The 20,711-nt window shown below is 33.3% G+C and overlaps 1 protein-coding gene across 1 annotated transcript in view; it reads left to right on the top strand.

Moving 5' to 3' along the window:
* The window catches only part of Syt7 (Synaptotagmin 7), a 1,421,749-nt gene extending 1,404,063 nt beyond the window's left edge, over positions 1–17,686 (top strand). The window contains exon 6 of the mRNA XM_067758204.1: positions 17,305–17,686. Within this exon, the coding sequence (XP_067614305.1) occupies positions 17,305–17,405 (101 nt within the window). The 3' untranslated portion in view covers positions 17,406–17,686. The remainder of the gene's footprint in view (positions 1–17,304) is intronic.
* The last annotated feature ends 3,025 nt before the right edge of the window (positions 17,687–20,711 follow it).

Genomic DNA, 20,711 nt, shown 5'->3' with positions numbered 1-20,711 from the left:
ACATATACACATTCCGTAAACATACAATGCCTCTACGCAAAAAAAAATTAGTTACTTTAAGCCAAAAACCAATTCTTTCTTTTCCTATTTGAAAACAATTTTTTTTTGATTTTTGTCGTAAATATTATTATTGTACTGTAGTGTAATTCTACATTATCATTTTTAGCGAAACTTCTATTTTCTATCCTACAAAAGAAACTACTTCTACTAGTTCCTCCTCACAATTTTCTTTCTCTGTTTTTTCACATTTGCAATCTCATGATTTAAAAGTAAAAATATCAGAACGGCCTCTTTTTCAGCTTGTACATCACTCCTCGTCGATAGTTTATTTCCGCCGGCAAACAGAAATATGATTGGAACCGCATGGTGATAGGTATAGATTACGTTTGAGCCTTGGACAATATTCCGTACTAAGGAGAGACGGAATGTACGTGTTCTGGTCCTTTCATCGCACTTTACACAAACAGTCTAAATTAATTTAGATTAACTTTCATAGTCGTTTATAATTTGGGTTTACAATATGTGCCTTTATAGGTCTTTATAAGTCTCGACGCACAGACTTGACACTCCTTTGAAATTTTATTTAAAGTCTTGTTAATTTTAATCGACCTTTTACACAACGACGGACAATTCAAGTCCTGCACTATTTTATGTTACAAAGCAATTAATGCTATTTTTTTTTTTTTTTTCACCGACTCGACTCGCAGACCGCGCAGCATTAACTAGCTGTCCAGCAACTCCGTTCTATAAGAAAATCTCATCAAAACTTGCCTCTTTTTCCAAATGCTCTCCCTTTTATAGCCTCTTCTTTTCGACGCCTTCTTAGTTATGTAAACAACGGTACAGTCATCCGATTTAGCGGTCTCGAACTCATTGTTTTTATTAAAACTATAAGCAGGTATTCTGCACCCATGTATGTTTGTATGTACATTTGTATTATGTAGTTATAGAAAAAAAGAAAACTGCAATATTTAACAAAACAATCAAGGACGTCCTTGTCTTCGGCTGGGTTATGTACTTTATGCCCTTCACGAAAGCACCAAAACCCTTAGTTGGCATTAGAAAAATATCATATTGGTCCGATGTTTTTGGTTCCATAAAATTATCGCTACCTTATAAAAGTGGTTTGAACATAACATTTTAGCCAGATACCTCAAAACTACATGCTTCGTAGGATTTATTTAGGCTTTCCAACAGATATGCATCACTTACTCATTATTATGGTTCTGTCTGTATACTTATTAATTAGGTCGTCTACATCATTACCTACTATATCAGGCAAATCTTTCAATAAAGTTATGCAAATCTTTCAATAAAGTTATAATTAAATTTTTGTATTCATGTACGGTATAGAGAAGGTTGAAGAGCGTCGGATATGTCTCAGCTATGTCATCGATGGTGTGATCGCGCTCTCTTTGATCTACATTGACAAGACCAGTTATCATTATACATATAAATGATAACTAATTTGGTATCCGCATACCCAGTGTAAATTCACTTGGAGCATATACCCCTCACACATGTTTCATCTCTTTTTTCATATTTGGTACAGAATTATGGCATTTTTTAATTTTTCGTAATTTTGGATATCGGAAAAGTAGGCGTGGTCTTAATCATATTTCGGTCATATTTTATACCAAGATAAAGTGACTTCAGATAAGTACGTGAACTAAGGTTAGTTAAGATATACCGTTTTGTCCGATCGGAAGGACAGACCGTCGGCTGTGTATAAAAAATGGGCGTGGCTTCAACCGATTTCGCCCATTTTCACAGAAAACAGTTACCGTCATAGAATCTTTGTCCCTGCCAAATTTCACAAGGATTGGTGAATTTTTGTCCGACTTATGGTATTAAAAGTATTTCAGACGAATTAAATGAAAAAGAGCGGAGTTACGCCCATTTTGAAATATTCTTTTTTCTTTGTACTCTGTTGCACCATATCATTACTGGGGTCGAATGTTGACATAATTTACTTTTATACAGTAAAGATATTAAATTTTTTGTTAGAATTTGACTTAAAAAAATTTTTTTTTAAAAGTGTGCGTGTTCGTAATCCGATTTCGCTTATTTTTATTTACCACACATATAGTAATACGTGTAACGTTTGAAATGTGCGAATTAATAAGAGGAATGTTTGAGTTTGAATGTCTGACAATAATTGAATTTATTAAAGAAATTATTTCTCTTTTATAGATAATTTCTTAACCTACACATTCATAATTATCCTAATACTAACAAACTAAAAATATGTACATTTGTAATAGTGGTATGCATACATGTAGATTTGTAGTAATGGTATGCATACATGTAGATTTGTATGCAAAGTCAGCAAATTGATATTCATGTAAAATGTTTGTATGTGAATATTTGGTTAATTCATTTGTTATGTGTGAACTGACGAAAGTTTCATATTCGGCATTCCATTGATGTTAGCTAACCGCTGTGTTAGGTCAATGTAATTTATGTCGCATAATATTGTAATATGATTATGCTATTATTAAAATGTATTGGCATAGAAGTTCATGGTGCGTAATGCCGCAAATGTATTGCATAGGTGGGCATGACGCATAATGCTACACCACCCGCCTTAGAAAAAGAGGATTATGCAATTGTTTTGTGAACAATTGTATAAGACTCTTTGTACGCATTTTTCTGTAACTTGATATTGTAGTGAAAGAGTTTGTGTACTTTGTTTCTAATTTGCTGACCTTGATACTTGTATTATTTTTACATTTTATATATATATTATTTTTTTCAAAATTTTAAATTTAACGATTATTTTACGTATAAAAATTTTTTTAATTTAACAATTATTTTACTTATTTTACTTATTCTATTTTTTTTACAGCCGGATTTTAAATGTGTGCACCCACTTAAAATCCGCTTGTCTGAAGATATTCTCTACTATTTATGTATTTATAATAATTTATGTAAATATGGAACTGAGAGAAAAAAAATTCGTTTTAATTTTTTTAGATATCTAATGTGTGATGAGTAAAGTGTAATGCTTAATTTAAGATTATTATCAAAAGGTGTTTCAGATGGGTTGAAGTCTATTCTTATGAATTATTAACTCCTTATCTTTATTTTTCCAATTAGTAGTTTCTTCTCTATGTGGTACTCAAGTAAAATTGTTATTTTTGTCAATTTTCTTTACCTTATAGCTTCTTTTATATCTATTGTCTAGCTTGTGGCTAACTTCTTCTCTAACTATTACTAAATCGCCTAATTTTATTTCCTTACTGGTGCTACTTTCATCATAATTAACTTCTTGTTTTTCCTTAGCTTCTTTCACTAATTTTCTAGCTCTTTGTTGTGCTATTTGAAGTCTATATTTAATTTCCTTATCATATGCCTCGTGATTATACACTGGGCTTATTTTATTCCCGTTTAAGAATTCGTACGTCGGGGGATTTTTCGCAAATATAAGCTCGTAAGGGCAATACCCGTGTACTGCCGATGGGGTGTGTTGTAGCAGTACGCGAAATACCTGAGGTATTCGTCCCAATCATTTTTATCACTGGATATGTATGAACGTACATATTCGTTAAACGTCCTATGGCTACGTTCTACAGTGCCCGGATTTTGATGATGGTATGGTGTTGAGGTTTTATGCACAATTTTTAACAGTTTGCATAGATCTTCGAATAAGCAATTTTTGTATTCGGTTCCCATGTCTGTTAGGATTTTTTTCATGTAACCATAAATCAGGATGAAGAGCTAAACTACAGCTTTAGGAACTGTTATCGCGTGTTTGCTCGGAACTGGAATTGCTACCAAATATTTGGTGAGATCGCATATGATGGTAACTGCGTATTCGTTTCCGTTCATTTAACTCGGTAATGGTCCGACCGTATCGATCTGTACTATATCAAAAGCCTTCGGAGGTGTCTCCGTTATTGTCATTGGCTCTTTTATATGCTTATTTATTTTGTTTTTCTGACAGTGGATGCAGCTCTTTACGTATTTTCTTACGTAATTTTTCATGTTTAGCCAGCTATATTTCTGCTTAATTTTATTTGTCATCATAGGATCGTCATGATATTTTTGCAGAATTTCCCGGGTTTAGTCACATATATAACCTCTGGGGTTAGTGCAATTGTTAGTTTTTTGAGAACCTTGTTTCCTATTTCAATAAATTTTCCTACTGCAGTATAATTTCTTTTAAACAATTTGTCCCCTAAGGACAACTGTATTCGTACAAGGCCTAAATTGCCGGCTTCTCTTTCGAGCCTGGTAAATAATTATCCTAAGTCAATCTTATCCTCAACAATCAAAATCGCTACAAATTTTCTTTCCTTTTTTGAAATAGAATGTCGAAGGATTGAAAACGAACTCGACTAGTCTTTTTACTTCAAATTTGTTTAGCGCTTCATATATTTTGGGGTTCTCTGTGTGACTTTCTTTAAATTTAATGTTATTTTTTATATTTTAGCTCCTGATCTAGTTGAAACTTTCATTATTTTGCATGCTTCCACTGACATTTCTTTTAAATTTGTTATGTTAATGCGAGACAATGCGTCCGCGACGTGATTTTATTTTCCAGCAATTTACTCCACTTCGAAATCATATTCTTCTAAATCGAGTCTTACTCGTGTTAACTTAGATGAAGGACTCTTCATCGAGAAAAGGTATGTTAAAGGGCGATGGTCGGTTTTAACTATGAATTTTCTGCCATAAACATATGGTCTAAAGAAGGTTATGGCCCAATGGATTGCTGCTAGTTCTTTTTCTATTGTAGCTTTATTTGTTTCGCCTTTGTAAAGGATCTAGAAGCGTAAGCAAATGGTAACTGTTTGCCATCATGTTCTTGGCTAAGGACTGCTCCGCAAGCATACCCACTAGCGTCTGTTGTTAAGCAAAATTTGCAAAAGTTTTGGGCTGATTAATGATTCCTTTAAATAGACAAAAGCTATTTGACATTGTTCTGTCAAGTCGAAGGAAACATTCTTTTTGCAAAGCTTAGTTAATTTTCTTGAGTATTCTGCGAAATTCGGTACAAATCTTCTGTAATAATTGCAGAACGCTACGAATCTTTTAACTTCATCTGCTGTTTTTGGTGTTGGGTAATTTTGAACTGTTTCAAATTTGCGTGGGTCGGGTAGTATTGCCTCGCTTGTGCATTTATGTCCTAAATAAGTTACCTCTTCGCTGAAGAATAGGCATTTATCTGGATGTAATTTTAAGTTGTATTTCCTACAAGTAGAGAAAATATCTCTTAAGTTTTTCAGCATGTGTTTTTCTGAACACCCTAGTACAACTAAATCATCCATATATAGAAATGCTTGGGATGGTTTGAGGCCTGCAATGCCAGTGTCATCATTCTTTGGAATGAGTTTGGTGCTACTTTTAAACCATAGGGTAGTCTTTTGAATCTATATGTACCATTTTCTGCTGTGAATGAGATTATATCTCTAGAATCTTGGTGTTATTCTATTTGGTGAAAACCTGTCATAAGGTCAAGGCATGAAAAATATTTTGCTCTTCCAAGTTGGTCTAAAATATCATCAATTCTTGGAAGTGGGAATTGATCCGCTGCTAGTTTTTTGTTTACTTGTCTGTAGTCAACTACCAGTCTCTATCTTTTTTCTGTATTACCTGGTAATGATTTTTTAGGTACCAGTAAAATTGGGCTGTTGTACTCTGATATTGAGGGTTCTATAATGTCATCTTCGATCAATTTATTAACCAGTTTGCTTATTTCCCCTTTTTGTGTCTCGTGAAATCTATAGTTTTCATGTGTAATTTTTGCTTGTAAAAATTATTATAGGAAATTGGTTCTGTATCCAGTGCAAATATGTCTATGAATTCTGTGGATAATGAGGTTAATTGTGAATTGACAAATTTTGGGAAATTTTTGGTTAATCTTTTTAACTTTTCTGTGTCATTACTCTGTTTATTGTGTGCGTTTGTTTTAATTAGATTGAAGTCATCTAAATTTTCAGTATGTATTTTGTAATTTTGAATAGTTGTGTTTTTAATTCTGACAAAAGTTTGATCTTTATTTGTGATTTTGTTCGCTATGAAAACGCCTTCAGATAATTGTTGATGGGGTATGAAGATGGCTTTATTATCAGTGTTTACTGTTACTTGTCTAATGACTTCAGATCTAGCAGGGATCGTAATTGTGCTAGCAGACAGATAATTTGTTAGGTACATTGTGATTGTTTGGGGAAAATCATATGGTCTTAGGATTAGTTTATCCTCTGTTTTGCCATAATCTAGAATACAATTATATTTCTTCATAAAGTCCAAACCTATTATTTCATCGCACGGTATTGGAAAGTCGTCTCCTACGACGTGAAATTTATGATAATGTACTGATTATACCCTGACCAATGCTCTTTAAGTCTGTTATTTGTTCTGTATTTATTTTTGTATGATTAAGTACTTGATTCTTTTTAATTATGGAGATATCTGCTCCTGTGTCTACTAAAAAATTTGAAATTGATGTTTTTATGTTTAATGATGTTTTTGTAGATATATAACTATTTAAGTGTAGATTTAGTACACATATTTTCCTATCTACTGATTTTGAAGTGAAGTTTCTTGGCTTTTCTGCTGGGTACATTTTCGCAGGTTACGCGTCTGATTGTACTGTCTATTGTCATTTTGGGTTCCTCTTTGAGCATTGTTTTTTGTTCTTGAATTATTGTTGTATCTTGGCTGTGGTCTAAATCTTCTGCCTCGGTAATTCCCATAGTTGTTACTTCGGTAACCTCCGCGGAAATTACTTCCATATTGATTTTGTTGACGTATATTTAAAATTGTGTTCGAGCTGCCTGTGATTTCCGTGCAGCTGTTTGTGAACTTTGAGATTGCGTCGTTCATTGTTGTGAACGTTCCCGCCTGCATAATCATTTTCACTTTTTCATTGGAGCAGTTCTTACACATAGCTTTGACTGCTGCTTGGGTAGCATATCTCGTTGCCAAGTCTGGGTTTAATCCGTCCGAGATATAGGCTCCCTCCAATGACCTAGTTATCTTTTCTATTTCTGCAGTATAATGGTTTGCAGTTTTGCTGCGCTGTTGGATGTTTAGTAGTTTTGCTGTCAAAATTTCTACTGATCCTGCTGTTCTTAATTTTAATTTTATTTGCTCAATTGTAGTTTCGGTGCTAATAAAATTTCTTGCGGTGCCCTTTAGCTTGGTTTTTATCATGGTTATCGCTAAACCTTCATGATTGTCCTTGATTTGATCTAGAATATCAAGAGCATCTAAGAAACTATGCAAATTTTCAGGCTTGCCATCGAGCTCTGGTAGCACTGAGGAGGCAGTTTTGATAAATTCTACTACTGTTAGCGCCATTCTGACGTTTATGAGGGGTACATGTAGTGGTTTATGTTCTTCCCCTGATGAAGTTTGACTCAATGATGGTGAAGGGGTACGGTTTCTTGAAGGTTCAGTTAGAACGGAGTTAAAATCAATTTAGAAACTTTCTTCTATAGTAGTTGGTATGGGGATTTCGATGTTATGTCTTGCTAATGAAGATACTAATTTATCCCGTACTGTTGAAAAAATTTGTTGAGCCTCTTTTTGGTGATCATTAGTAAGTATGTGATTTACTTTACTGATCAACTCTTTTATAACATTTAAGGCTTCTAAAAGTTATGTTCAAATGTTTTGCTATCGTTTCTGTTTTTATGGTAATATTTTTGTTTATGCACTTGTATGATTTATCGGCTTTTAATTTTTCTTCTGTTAGGTTATCATGGATTTCTTGCCATGTATTCATTTCCCTTTGAAATTTCCTTTAAACTCTTTGTACATTATTCAATTGTCTCAATTTGTTTTTTATATAATTGCAATTGCGACAATCAAAAATGTAGTAACAAAAACAAAACTAGTTAACCATTTATCGGAGATTTCTTCTTTATTTTCTATAACTGCTTTTGGTTCGTACTTGACCAATTTATTTTCGAGATTGTTTTCTGTATTTTCCTTACCAACTTCGTTTCCTGCAATAGCTATTAGTATACCATTTAATATGGTTTTCCACCATGCCATTTTTAAAAATTAATGAAGAAAATTTGTATTAAATTTTTATTTATTTATATATTTGTCAACCAATATATGACTTAGTATTATGTTTTAGTTCTAAAATTTGTAATTTTGTTTTGTTTTAAAAATTTATTTTTCATTTGGGAAGATCATTCGTAGCATCCTAGCTGTTTCTTCTTCCCTTGTTGTAGGGGTTTTCACATCTTCTATTGTAGGTTCCCTAGTCATGCCTATTGTCTTCCAAAATGATTTTAACCATTGCACTTTTCTTTCATAATCTACCTTTCCCTTATCTATAATTACTTTATCTTCCCATGGAATGGGGTGTTCCCAGTATTTAGCTGACATTTCAATTTACTCAAAAAGTTATATTTATTTTTTATACTCAGTTGAGCAGAGCTCACAGAGTATAATAAGTTTGATTGGATAACGGTTGGTTGTACATATATAAAGGAATCGAGATAGATATAGACTTCCATATATCAAAATAATCAGGATCGAAAAAAAATTTGATTGAGCCATGTCCGTCCGTCCGTCCGCCCGTTAACACGATAACTTGAGTAAATTTCGAGGTATCTTGATGAAATTTGGTATGTGAGTTCCTGGGCACTCATCTCAGATCGCTATTTAAAATGAACGATATCGGACTATAACCACGCCCCCTTTTTCGATATCGAAAATTTCGAAAAACCGAAAAAGTGCGTTAATTCATTACCAAAGACAGATAAAGCGAGGAAACTTGGTAAATGAGTTCAATTTATGACGCAGAAAGAAGGTAATTTAGAAGTTTTGCAAGCTGTAATTTGTCAGTCGTTGAAGATATCATGATGAAATTTGGCAGGGACGTTACTCCTATTACTATATGTGCGCCTAATAAAAATTAGCAAAATCGAAGAAGGACCACGCCCACTTTAAAAAAAAAATTTTTTTTAAAGTAAAATTTTAACAAAAAATTTAATATCTTCACAGTATATAAGAAAATTATGTCAACATTCAACTCCAGTAATGATATGGTGCAACAAAATACAAAAATAAAAGAAAATTTCAAAATGGGCGTGGCTCCGCCCTTTTTCATTTAATTTGTCTAGGATACTTTTAACGCCATAAGTCGAACAAAAATTAACCAATCCTTTTGAAATTTGGTAGGGGCAAAGATTTTATGATGCTAACTGTTTTCTGTGAAAACGGGCGAAATCGGTTGATGCCACGCCCAGTTTTTTATACACAGTCCTTCGTCTGTCCTTCCGCATGGCCGTTAACACGATAACTTGAGCAAAAATCGACATATCTTTAATGAACTTAGTTCACGTACTTACTTGAACTCACTTTATCTTGGTATGAAAAATGAACGAAATCCGACAATGACCACGCCCACTTTTTCGAAATCGAAAATTACGAAAAATTAAAAAAATGCCATAATTCTATACCAAATACGAAAAAAGGGATGAAACATGGTGAGGTAATTGGATTGGTTTATTGACGCGAAATATAACTTTAGAAAAAACTTTATAAAATGGTTGTGACACCCACCATATTAAGTAGAAGAAAATTAAAAAGTTCTGCAGGGCGAAATAAAAAACCCTTAAAATCGTGGCGGTATTACATATATAAATAAATTAGCCGTATCCAACAGATGATATTCTGGGTCACCCTGGTCCACATTTTGGTCGATATCTGGAAAACGCCTTCACATATACAACTACCACCACCCCCCTTTAAAACTCTCATTAATACCTTTAATTTGATACCCATATCGTACAAACACATTCTAGAGTCACACCTGGTCCACCTTTATGGCGATATTTCGAAAAGGCGAACACCTATAGAACGAAGGCCCACTCCCTTTTAAAAATACTCATTAACACTTTTCATTTGATACCCATATCGTACAAACAAAGTCTAGAGTCACCCCTGGTCCACCTTTATTGCGATATCTCGAAAAGGCGAACACCTATAGAACGAAGGCCCACTCCCTTTTAAAAATACTCATTAGCACCTTTCATTTGATACCCATATCGTACAAACAAAGTCTAGAGTCACCCCTGGTCCACCTTTATGGCGATATCTCGAAAAGGCGAACACCTATAGAACTAAGGCCCCCTCCCTTTTAAAATAGTCATTAACACCTTTCGTTTGATACCCATATTGCACAAACGAATTCTAGAGTCACCCCTGGTCCACCTTTATGGCGGTATCTCGAAACGGCGTCCACCTATAGAACTAAGGATTACTCCCTTTTAAAATACTCATTAACACCTTTCTTTTGATACCCATATTGTACAAACTAATTCTAGGGTCACCCCTGCTCCACCTTTATGGCGATATCTCGAAACGGCGTCCACATATATAAATAAATTAGCCGTATCCAACGGATGATATTCTGGGTCACCCTGGTCCACATTTTGGTCGATATCTGGAAAACGCCTTCACATATACAACTACCACCACCCCCCTTTAAAACTCTCATTAATACCTTTAATTTGATACCCATATCGTACAAACACATTCTAGAGTCACACCTGGTCCACCTTTATGGCGATATTTCGAAAAGGCGAACACCTATAGAACGAAGGCCCACTCCCTTTTAAAAATACTCATTAACACTTTTCATTTGATACCCATATCGTACAAACAAAGTCTAGAGTCACCCCTGGTCCACCTTTATTGTGATATCTCGAAAAGGCGAACACCTATAGAACGAAGGCCCACTCCCTTTTAAAAATACTCATTAGCACCTTTCATTTGATACCCATATCGTACAAACAAAGTCTAGAGTCACCCCTGGTCCACCTTTATGGCGATATCTCGAAAAGGCGAACACCTATAGAACTAAGGCCCCCTCCCTTTTAAAATAGTCATTAACACCTTTCGTTTGATACCCATATTGCACAAACGAATTCTAGAGTCACCCCTGGTCCACCTTTATGGCGGTATCTCGAAACGGCGTCCACCTATAGAACTAAGGATTACTCCCTTTTAAAATACTCATTAACACCTTTCTTTTGATACCCATATTGTACAAACAAATTCTAGGGTCACCCCTGCTCCACCTTTATGGCGATATCTCGAAACGGCGTCCACCTATGGAACTAAGGATTACTCCCTTTTAAAATACTCATTAACACCTTTCTTTTGGTACCCATATTGTACAAACAAATTCTAGGGTCACCCCTGGTCCACCTTTATGACGATATCTCGAAAATGCGACCACCTATACAACAACCACCACTCCCTTTTAAAACCCTAATTAATACCTTTAATTTGATACCCATATCATACAAACACATTCTAGAGTCACCCCTGGCCCACCATTATGGCGATATTTCGAAACGGCGTCCACCTATAGAACTAAGGCCCACTCCCTTTTAAAATACTCATTAACACCTTTCGTTTGATGCCCATATTGTACAAACAAATTCTAGGGTCACCCCTGGTCCACCTTTATGGCGATATCTCGAAACGGCGTCCACCTATGGAACTAAGGATTACTCCCTTTTAAAATACTCATTAACACCTTTCTTTTGATACCCATATTGTACAAACAAATTCTAGGGTCACCCCTGCTCCACCTTTATGGCGATATCTCGAAACGGCGTCCACCTATGGAACTAAGGATTACTCCCTTTTAAAATACTCATTAACACCTTTATTTTGGTACCCATATTGTACAAACAAATTCTAGGGTCACCCCTGGTCCACCTTTATGGCGATATCTCGAAAATGCGACCACCTATACAACAACCACCACTCCCTTTTAAAACCCTAATTAATACCTTTAATTTGATACCCATATCATACAAACACATTCTAGAGTCACCCCTGGTCCACCTTTATGGCGATATTTCGAAAGGGCGTCCACCTATAGAACTAAGGCCCACTCCCTTTTAAAATACTCATTAACACCTTTCGTTTGATGCCCATATTGTACAAACAAATTCTAGGGTCACCCCTGGTCCACCTTTATGGCGATATTTCGAAACGGCGTCCACCTATGGAACTAAGGATTACTCCCTTTTAAAATACTCATTAACACCTTTCTTTTGATACCCATATTGTACAAACAAATTCTAGGGTCACCTTTATGGCGATATCTCGAAACGGCGTCCACCTATGGAACTAAGGATTACTCCCTTTTAAAATACTCATTAACACCTTTCTTTTGATACCCATATTGTACAAACAAGTTCTAGGGTCACCCCTGGTCCACCTTTATGGCGATATCTCGAAACGGCGTCCACTTATGGAACTAAGGATTACTCCCTTTTAAAATACTCATTAACACCTTTCTTTTGATACCCATATTGTACAAACAAATTCTAGGGTCACCCCTGGTCCACCTTTATGGTGATATCTCGAAAAGGCGACCACCTATACAACAACCACCACTCCCTTTTAAAACCCTCATTAATACCTTTAATTTGATACCCATATCGTACAAACACATTCTAGAGTCACCCCTGGTCCACCTTTATGGCGATATTTCGAAACGGCGTCCACCTATAGAACTAAGGCCCACTCCCTTTTAAAATACTCATTAACAACATTCGTTTGATACCCATATTGTACAAACAAATTCTAGAGTCAACCCTGATCTACCTTTATGGCGATATCCCTAAATGGTGTCCACCTATATAAATATGGCCCACTCCCTCATAAAATACTCTTTAATGTCTTTCATTTGATACACATGTCATACAAACACATTCCACGGTTTCCCTCGGTTCATTTTCCTACATGGTTATTTTCCCTTATGTTGTCACCATAGCTCTCAACTGAGTATGTAATGTTCGGTTACACCCGAACTTAACCTTCCTTACTTGTTATTTCTCAACTCTCTAATTTTCTTTTTTAATTTTAACCTATCCCTCAGAAATTTTTATGAATTCTCTTATAGTGTCTTCACACTTTTTAAAAATTCTGTGAAATTCTTCTTCTGTTTCAATTTCTTGCATACTAGAGAGATAACTGAGCTTTATTATTATTATTTTTTTTTTTTCAAATAAATAAAATTTGTTCAACGTTTAACATATATGTTCTTCCTATTTCTATTTTATTAAATTTTCTTTACAACGAATCTTTCCTTCATATTAATTATTTTCAATTCCTACTTAGAGAGATAAAAAAAAAATCCTAAGCAAAAACTTTCGTTTTTGCTCATAGTTTAACGTCCATAAAGGCCGCTCAGTTTGTTTCTAAATTTTATACTTATACTTTATATTGCTGCCAGTTTTGCTGTCGCCTGAAACGGTACGCCGCCAATTGATAAGATATCTTCCGGTCCCGTTTTGCTGTTAAATTGCCCAATTTATTCCACCCTTTTATGCGTTGTAGAAGATACCATGAAATACGTAGCCATATATGTATGAAGGATGTTAATATGTCAGCATTGCTTGTCCGTTGGTTGTTTGAAAATAGTTCCTTGGTTTGTGTTTGTGATTGCTTTTGCGGATGCCTTATCGGTTTTTTCCTTTCAAAGTATAAGTTTTTCCAATTTGGCAGTATTTTTTTATTTATTGTCCTGCTTTTCAAACTGGGAGAATTTCCTCCAGTCAGATCGTCTTAGCAATATTTGCTTGTCAGCAAAGTTTTATGCTTATTAAGGATCGGACTGGCAGGATCGCCATGAAATGTTCGAATTAATAAGAGGAATGTTTGAGTTTGAATGTCTGACAATAATTGAATTTATTAAAGAAATTATTTCTATTTTATAGATAATTTCTTAACGTACACATTCATAATTATCCTAATACTAACAAACTAAAAATACGTACATTTGTAGTAGTGGTATGAATACATGTAGATTTGTATTAATGGTATGCATACATGTAGATTTGTATGCAAAGTCAGCAGATTGATATACATGTAAAATGTTTGTATGTGAATATTTGGTTAATTCACATTATTGGTTGTATGTAAATATTTTGTTGACAAACTAACATTGACGATCGGCAGTGTATTGACGGGAGTGTGTGACTAAGCAGAATTTGTTATAAGTGTACTGACAAAGGTTTCATATTCGGCATTCCATAGATGTTAGCTAACCGCTGTGTTAGGTCAATGTAATTTATGTCGCATAATATGGTAATATGATTGTGCTATTACTAAAATGTATTGGCATAGAAGTTCATGGGGCGTAATGCTGCAAATATATTGCATAGGTGGGCATGACGCATAATGCTACACGTTCCTGCCAAATTTCATCATGATATCTTCAACAACTGCCAAATTACAGCTTGCAGAACTATGAAATTACCTTCTTTTAAAAGTGGGCGGTGCCAAGCCCATTGCCCAACAATTTGCTAATTTCGTTTCTGAAATGAGTGCCCAGGAACCTACATACCAAATTTCATCAAGATACCTCAAAATTTATTCAAGTTATCGTGTTTACGGGCGGACGGACGGACGGACATGGCTAAATTAATTTCCTTTTTCGCCCAGATCATTTTGATATATAGAAGTATTTATCTATATCGATTAGTTTATGCCGTTACGGATTACCGTTATGCGAGCAAAATTAATATACTCTGTGAGCTCTGCTCAGCTGAGCATAATCAATAAAAATTTAAAAGAACCAATGATTTTGACTGATACACCACCGAAGGCGTTCGAAATAGTACAAATAGATACAATTGGACCTTTACCGAGATCATTAAATGGAAATGAATACGCTGTCACTCTGATATGTGATTTGACTAAATACTTAGTTGCCATTCCTATACAGAGCAAACATGCAAAAACAGTAGCCAGAGCCATATTCGAAAATTTTATCTTAATTTATGGAAGTATGGAAACAATAATAACGGATATGGGATCTGAATATAAAAATAGCTTGTTTGAGGAACTATGTAAGCTTCTCAATATTAAGCACAAAACTTTCACCACCAAACTGTAGGCACTGTTGAACGTAGCCATAGAACTTTCAATGAATATGTGCGTTCATACATATCCAATAACAAAGATGATTGGGATGAGTATCCTAAATATTTTGCAGAATTGTTACAATACAACCCCATCTACAGTCCATTGTTATTGCCCATTCGAATTGATCTTTGGTAAAAAACCCCAGACTTACGAATTTTTACAAGAAAATACGGTAAGCCCATTATACAATTATCAGGCGTACGATAAAGAAATTAAATATAGGTTAAAAATAGCACAGGATAGAGACTTTAAATTAGTAAAAGAAGCTAAAGAAAAACAAAAGATTAGTTATGATAAAAATATTCACTATAAGGAAATAACTATAGGAGATCTAGTGTTAGTAAAAAATTAAGCAGGCCATAAGTTAGATAGTAGATATAAAGGGCCCTATAAGGTAGAAAATATCGATAAAAATAATAATTTTACTCTAATACCCTATAAAGTAGAAAATATCGATAATAAAAGTAATTACACTTTAATCCCGTCTAGAATAGGAAATAATGGTAAGCAAAAACTTCCCAGTAACACAGAATTTGACGATAGTATAATAAATAATATTTCGATTCTTATACATAGTCACAATGAAGAGTGTATTCGATTGTTTAATAAACCTCTTAAACCAAATTTCATTTTCTTACGCATTTTACAGAAGTAATAAGGAAAAGTGGTCCTCCCAAATATCTTTGGAACTTTAGATTTGAAGTAAAACACAGAGCAGCTAAAATTTATTCCGGAAACGCTATGTGTAGAAAGAACATTACATATTCATTAAGCATAAAACCTGCATTAAAGTTTACAACATTTTTAGAATAACACGAGAATGGCTTTGAAAAAACATTTGAGATTCAGAAATCAATATTTCGTAATATTGAAACGTCCGATTTTTCATACGCGCTATTACATTTAAACGAAAGCTTTCAAAATATTATAATTGAAAAATTAGTTTATAATGAATTAAATTATAAAAAAGTTTACTTTTTAGTTCTTAAAAAGAAGGTATTTACCTTACAAAAAATCACACATATTATTGTAAGCCATCTCAATCAAATATATATTGTAAGTAAGTGTTATAAAAGGTTTTAAAAACACTACCAATGTTATGAAGTTGGTAATAAAGACAAAGCTTTACACGTTAATGGTTTAATATTTTTCGAAGGGCCCCTATTCATATGTACCACAATTTAAACGGAATTTGTTTTATACGAATAAAGAAGTTTTAAAATTGAATTGAAGTACTAAACGACTTTCTCTTTGGAATTTATCACAAGTGAGTATCAATTCAATATATAATAAAATATCAAATTGATAAGGTAAAAGTATCAAACTAATACCAAAAAATTTGAAAATAGCAAGTGTCAATTTAATAAGCACAAGGATCAAATTGATGCTCAGTTTTGAGAGAAACAAGTTTCAATTCTATACCAGAGAGTATCAAAACGATACTATCAAAAAAGTACTAAGGTGATAACAACTAGTATCAAATTGAAAAGTTCGAAAATATATTTTCATAATTTCGGAAATGTCAATAACATAAGCAGACCAATTCTAAATATTCTCGCGAAATTTTGTTCTCGCGGATTTTTTTATTCCCGCGGAAAAATTCCTCCAATTCTGTTCACCTAGGGAGAACAATAATTGGGGAATAGGAATTTCGAATTTTCGAAGTCAGCTGTTTTGTGAATTGAAATTTCGTTACACATTTCTTATTTTGTTTAAAAAGTTGAAAAGTTTAATTATTGTTGGAAATTTGTTGGAAATTAAGAAATAAAATATAAACAATGCACAGTATTTATTGCATTTCGTGTGGTATTCACTGAAATGAGTAATGAATTGGTGCCACAGCAACATCAACAGCAGAACATAAGAAGAAAACGCAAGGTTTAGAATTGGGCTGAATATAATTGATGAATGAAAAAAGATAAGCAAAAATTGCACTTTGATGCCTTGATGGCATCGCCCTGATGATAACTTTAGATATATAGTTGGATAGATCCAATTATCTTCTTATATGACCCGAAGAGAAACTGAGAGTCGGGCCAAAGCCTACAGAGTTATAGGCTCGCAACAGTCCAAAGATACGAAAAAAAGGTTTTTTTTGCCAGTAACTCAAGATTTTGGGTGCGTCCGGAGAAAATATTGAATGCACTCATTCTTAGATCTTCAGAATCTACTAGAAAAGTGGTTGGATTCCCAAGTATTTTCACTTTTGTTTTTTTAGTAGCACTGTGTATTTTTATAATAATAAAATGTTTTCTTTTATTACTATGTCTAAACCGACGAATATACGTGTATGAAATCCAAACGGCCTTCAACTCTATTCAAATCAAACCTCAAATCAATGGTATTACTATTGGGACATTGGCCAACTTTATTGTGTAATAGGTAAGAACGGCACCGGTGCTTCAGAAACTAAACACTGGCAGGACATGATATCAAAGCCTCGTCAAAATATAGTGCAATGGCATCGATTAAAACCAGAGTAATAAAGCAGCAAACAAAGACAGATACATACATATATAGATATGAGTACACAGGCAAAGTTTTACCGCACCACCGGAACTTGAATCATACGATTCTCACACTTATTCAAGCAATACTTGTACACTTGCCAAGGCATACACAGAAGTCACAGTCAAAAACAGATAATTAAATAATAAGTTAGAATTTAGGTATGTATATTTGTAACTCTGTTGTACATTTGATATTCAAACTGTCGGTTGTAAACTTTACAATAACGAATGTAATAAATATACAGTCGGAAGGAAGTTCGGTTGTATGAAAATTCTATACTATGTTCAGTAGACTGGGTGGAAAAAAAATTTGAAAGCTGTTAGATGAAAGCACATACTAAAATATACATATGTATAAATTAAAATTATCGGAGTCAAACGTGATAAAAAAAGGAATTATATCAAAAAGTGAAAATCAAAAGTACACCTATTAAATTTAAATATTCATGAACAAATATATACAAATAATCCAAACTATTAGGAACGCCCTTTTTGCCGTGTAGTTCCCAGAAACACCCGCGTTTGCCCGGAGTTCGTTTGGAACTTTGCAGGTCGTAATTTTTCCCCGAGTTTGAATTTTTTTGTTTTTATAGAAATGTTTTTTGATTTAGGAGCGAACTGCAGAGCCGGGCTTTTATACACAGCTCAGCAGAGCTCACAGAGTATATTAATTTTGTTCGCATAACGGTAATCCGTAACGGAATAAACTAATCAAGATAGATATACACTTCTATATATCAAAATGATCTTGGCGAATAAAGAAATTCATTTAGCCCTGTCCGTCCGTCCGTCGGCACGTAACACGATAACTTGAGTAAATTTTGAGGTATCTTAATGAAAGTTGGTATGATGAATTTCATATCAAAGGCTGAAAAAAACGTACATTTTGAACCCGACCCCCTCAGAATTTGATGAAATTTTGCATGGGGGTTACATCTTACCCACCCAAACACAACCTCATTTTTAGAAATTGCATTTTCGAAAAATTGTGGGCGTGGCAAGGTATCGAAATATCCGAAAATATTAGAAAAATGACGATAATAGGTACATTTAAAGTGTGATTACTACGGAATGGCTTTACGGATTTCAAAGATCTTCATACCATTAGAAAGGTATTGAAATAAGCTTTAAAAAAAATACACTGTAAAAATTTTTAGTACACTGAAAAAAAAATTGTTTTAAATAAAATTTAAAACTGAAAAAACACTTCAAAGGTCAAGCGATTTTGAAAAATAAAATTTTATTTTAGAAAGGTCTATTTAATATATATAACATATCTGAAAACTAAAATGGGGTTTTTTTTTTAATTTTTTTAGGTAAATGCATCTCTTGGTTCTCATATTTGGATATCACGCGTAAATAATCAACCAATTTGAAAAATTTTTATACCGTTAGAAAGGTATTAAAATCACCTTTGAAAACACATACTGTAAAGATTCTATATTACACTGAAAGCAAAAAAATTTTTAATTTTTTTCTAAATTTTTTTTTCAAACTGGGAAAACACTTCAAAGACCAAGCGATTAAAAAAAAATTTTTTTTTAGAATGGTAGATTTAATATATATAACATATCTGAAAACTAGAAGGGTGTTTTTTTTTTCTTTTTTTCATTTATTTAAGTAAATGCATATCTTGGTTACTTTCTGATATTTTGATATCACGCGTAAACTAATCAACCGATTTCAAAAATTTTTATACCGTTAGAAATGTATTAAAATCACCTTTGAAAACATACTGTAAAGATTCTATATTCACTAAAAAAAAAACGCCCTTTTTGCCGTGTAGTTCCCAGAAACACCCGCGTTTGCCCGGAGTTCGTTTGGAACTTTGCAGGTCGTAATTTTTCCCCGAGTTTGAATTTTTTTGTTTTTATAGAAATGTTTTTTGATTTAGGAGCGAACTGCAGAGCCGGGCTTTTATACACAGCTCAGCAGAGCTCACAGAGTATATTAATTTTGTTCGCATAACGGTAATCCGTAACGGAATAAACTAATCAAGATAGATATACACTTCTATATATCAAAATGATCTTGGCGAATAAAGAAATTCATTTAGCCCTGTCCGTCCGTCCGTCGGCACGTAACACGATAACTTGAGTAAATTTTGAGGTATCTTAATGAAAGTTGGTATGATGAATTTCATATCAAAGGCTGAAAAAAACGTACATTTTGAACCCGACCCCCTCAGAATTTGATGAAATTTTGCATGGGGGTTACATCTTACCCACCCAAACACAACCTGATTTTTAGAAATTGCATTTTCGAAAAATTGTGGGCGTGGCAAGGTATCGAAATATCCGAAAATATTAGAAAAATGACGATAATAGGTACTTTTAAAGTGTGATTACTACGGAACGGCTTTACGGATTTCAAAGATCTTCATACCATTAGAAAGGTATTGAAATAAGCTTTAAAAAAAATACACTGTAAAAATTTTTAGTACACTGAAAAAAAAATTGTTTTAAATAAAATTTAAAACTGAAAAAACACTTCAAAGGTCAAGCGATTTTGAAAAATAAAATTTTATTTTAGAAAGGTCTATTTAATATATATAACATATCTGAAAACTAAAATGGGGTTTTTTTTTTTAATTTTTTTAAGTAAATGCATCTCTTGGTTCTCATATTTGGATATCACGCGTAAATAATCAACCAATTTGAAAAATTTTTATACCGTTAGAAAGGTATTAAAATCACCTTTGAAAACACATACTGTAAAGATTCTATATTACACTGAAAGAAAAAAAATTTTTAATTTTTTTCTAAATTTTTTTTTCAAACTGGGAAAACACTTCAAAGACCAAGCGATTAAAAAAAAATTTTTTTTTAGAATGGTAGATTTAATATATATAACATATCTGAAAACTAGAAGGGTGTTTTTTTTTCTTTTTTTCATTTATTTAAGTAAATGCATATCTTGGTTACTTTCTGATATTTTGATATCACGCGTAAACTAATCAACCGATTTCAAAAATTTTTATACCGTTAGAAATGTATTAAAATCACCTTTGAAAACATACTGTAAAGATTCTATATTCACTAAAAAAAAAATTGTTTTTTTAATTTTTTTCTAAATTTTTTTTTCAAACTGGGAAAACACTTCAAAGACCAAGCGATTAAAAAAAAAAAAAAAATTTAGAAAGGTCTATTTAGTATAAAAACTAGAATGTTGTTTTTTTTCTTTTAAAAAAATGTATAAGTAAAACCATCTCTTGTTAACTTTTTTTTTATTTTGCTATTATTGTGTGACAAAAATGGTACCTAGCTATACTTTGGAAGT

The sequence above is a fragment of the Eurosta solidaginis genome, chromosome X (assembly GCF_040869045.1).
Source record: "Eurosta solidaginis isolate ZX-2024a chromosome X, ASM4086904v1, whole genome shotgun sequence".
NCBI lineage: Eukaryota > Metazoa > Arthropoda > Insecta > Diptera > Tephritidae > Eurosta > Eurosta solidaginis.
The sequence above is the reverse complement of the archived record's forward strand: the minus strand, read 5'-3'. Positions and strand labels throughout refer to the sequence as shown.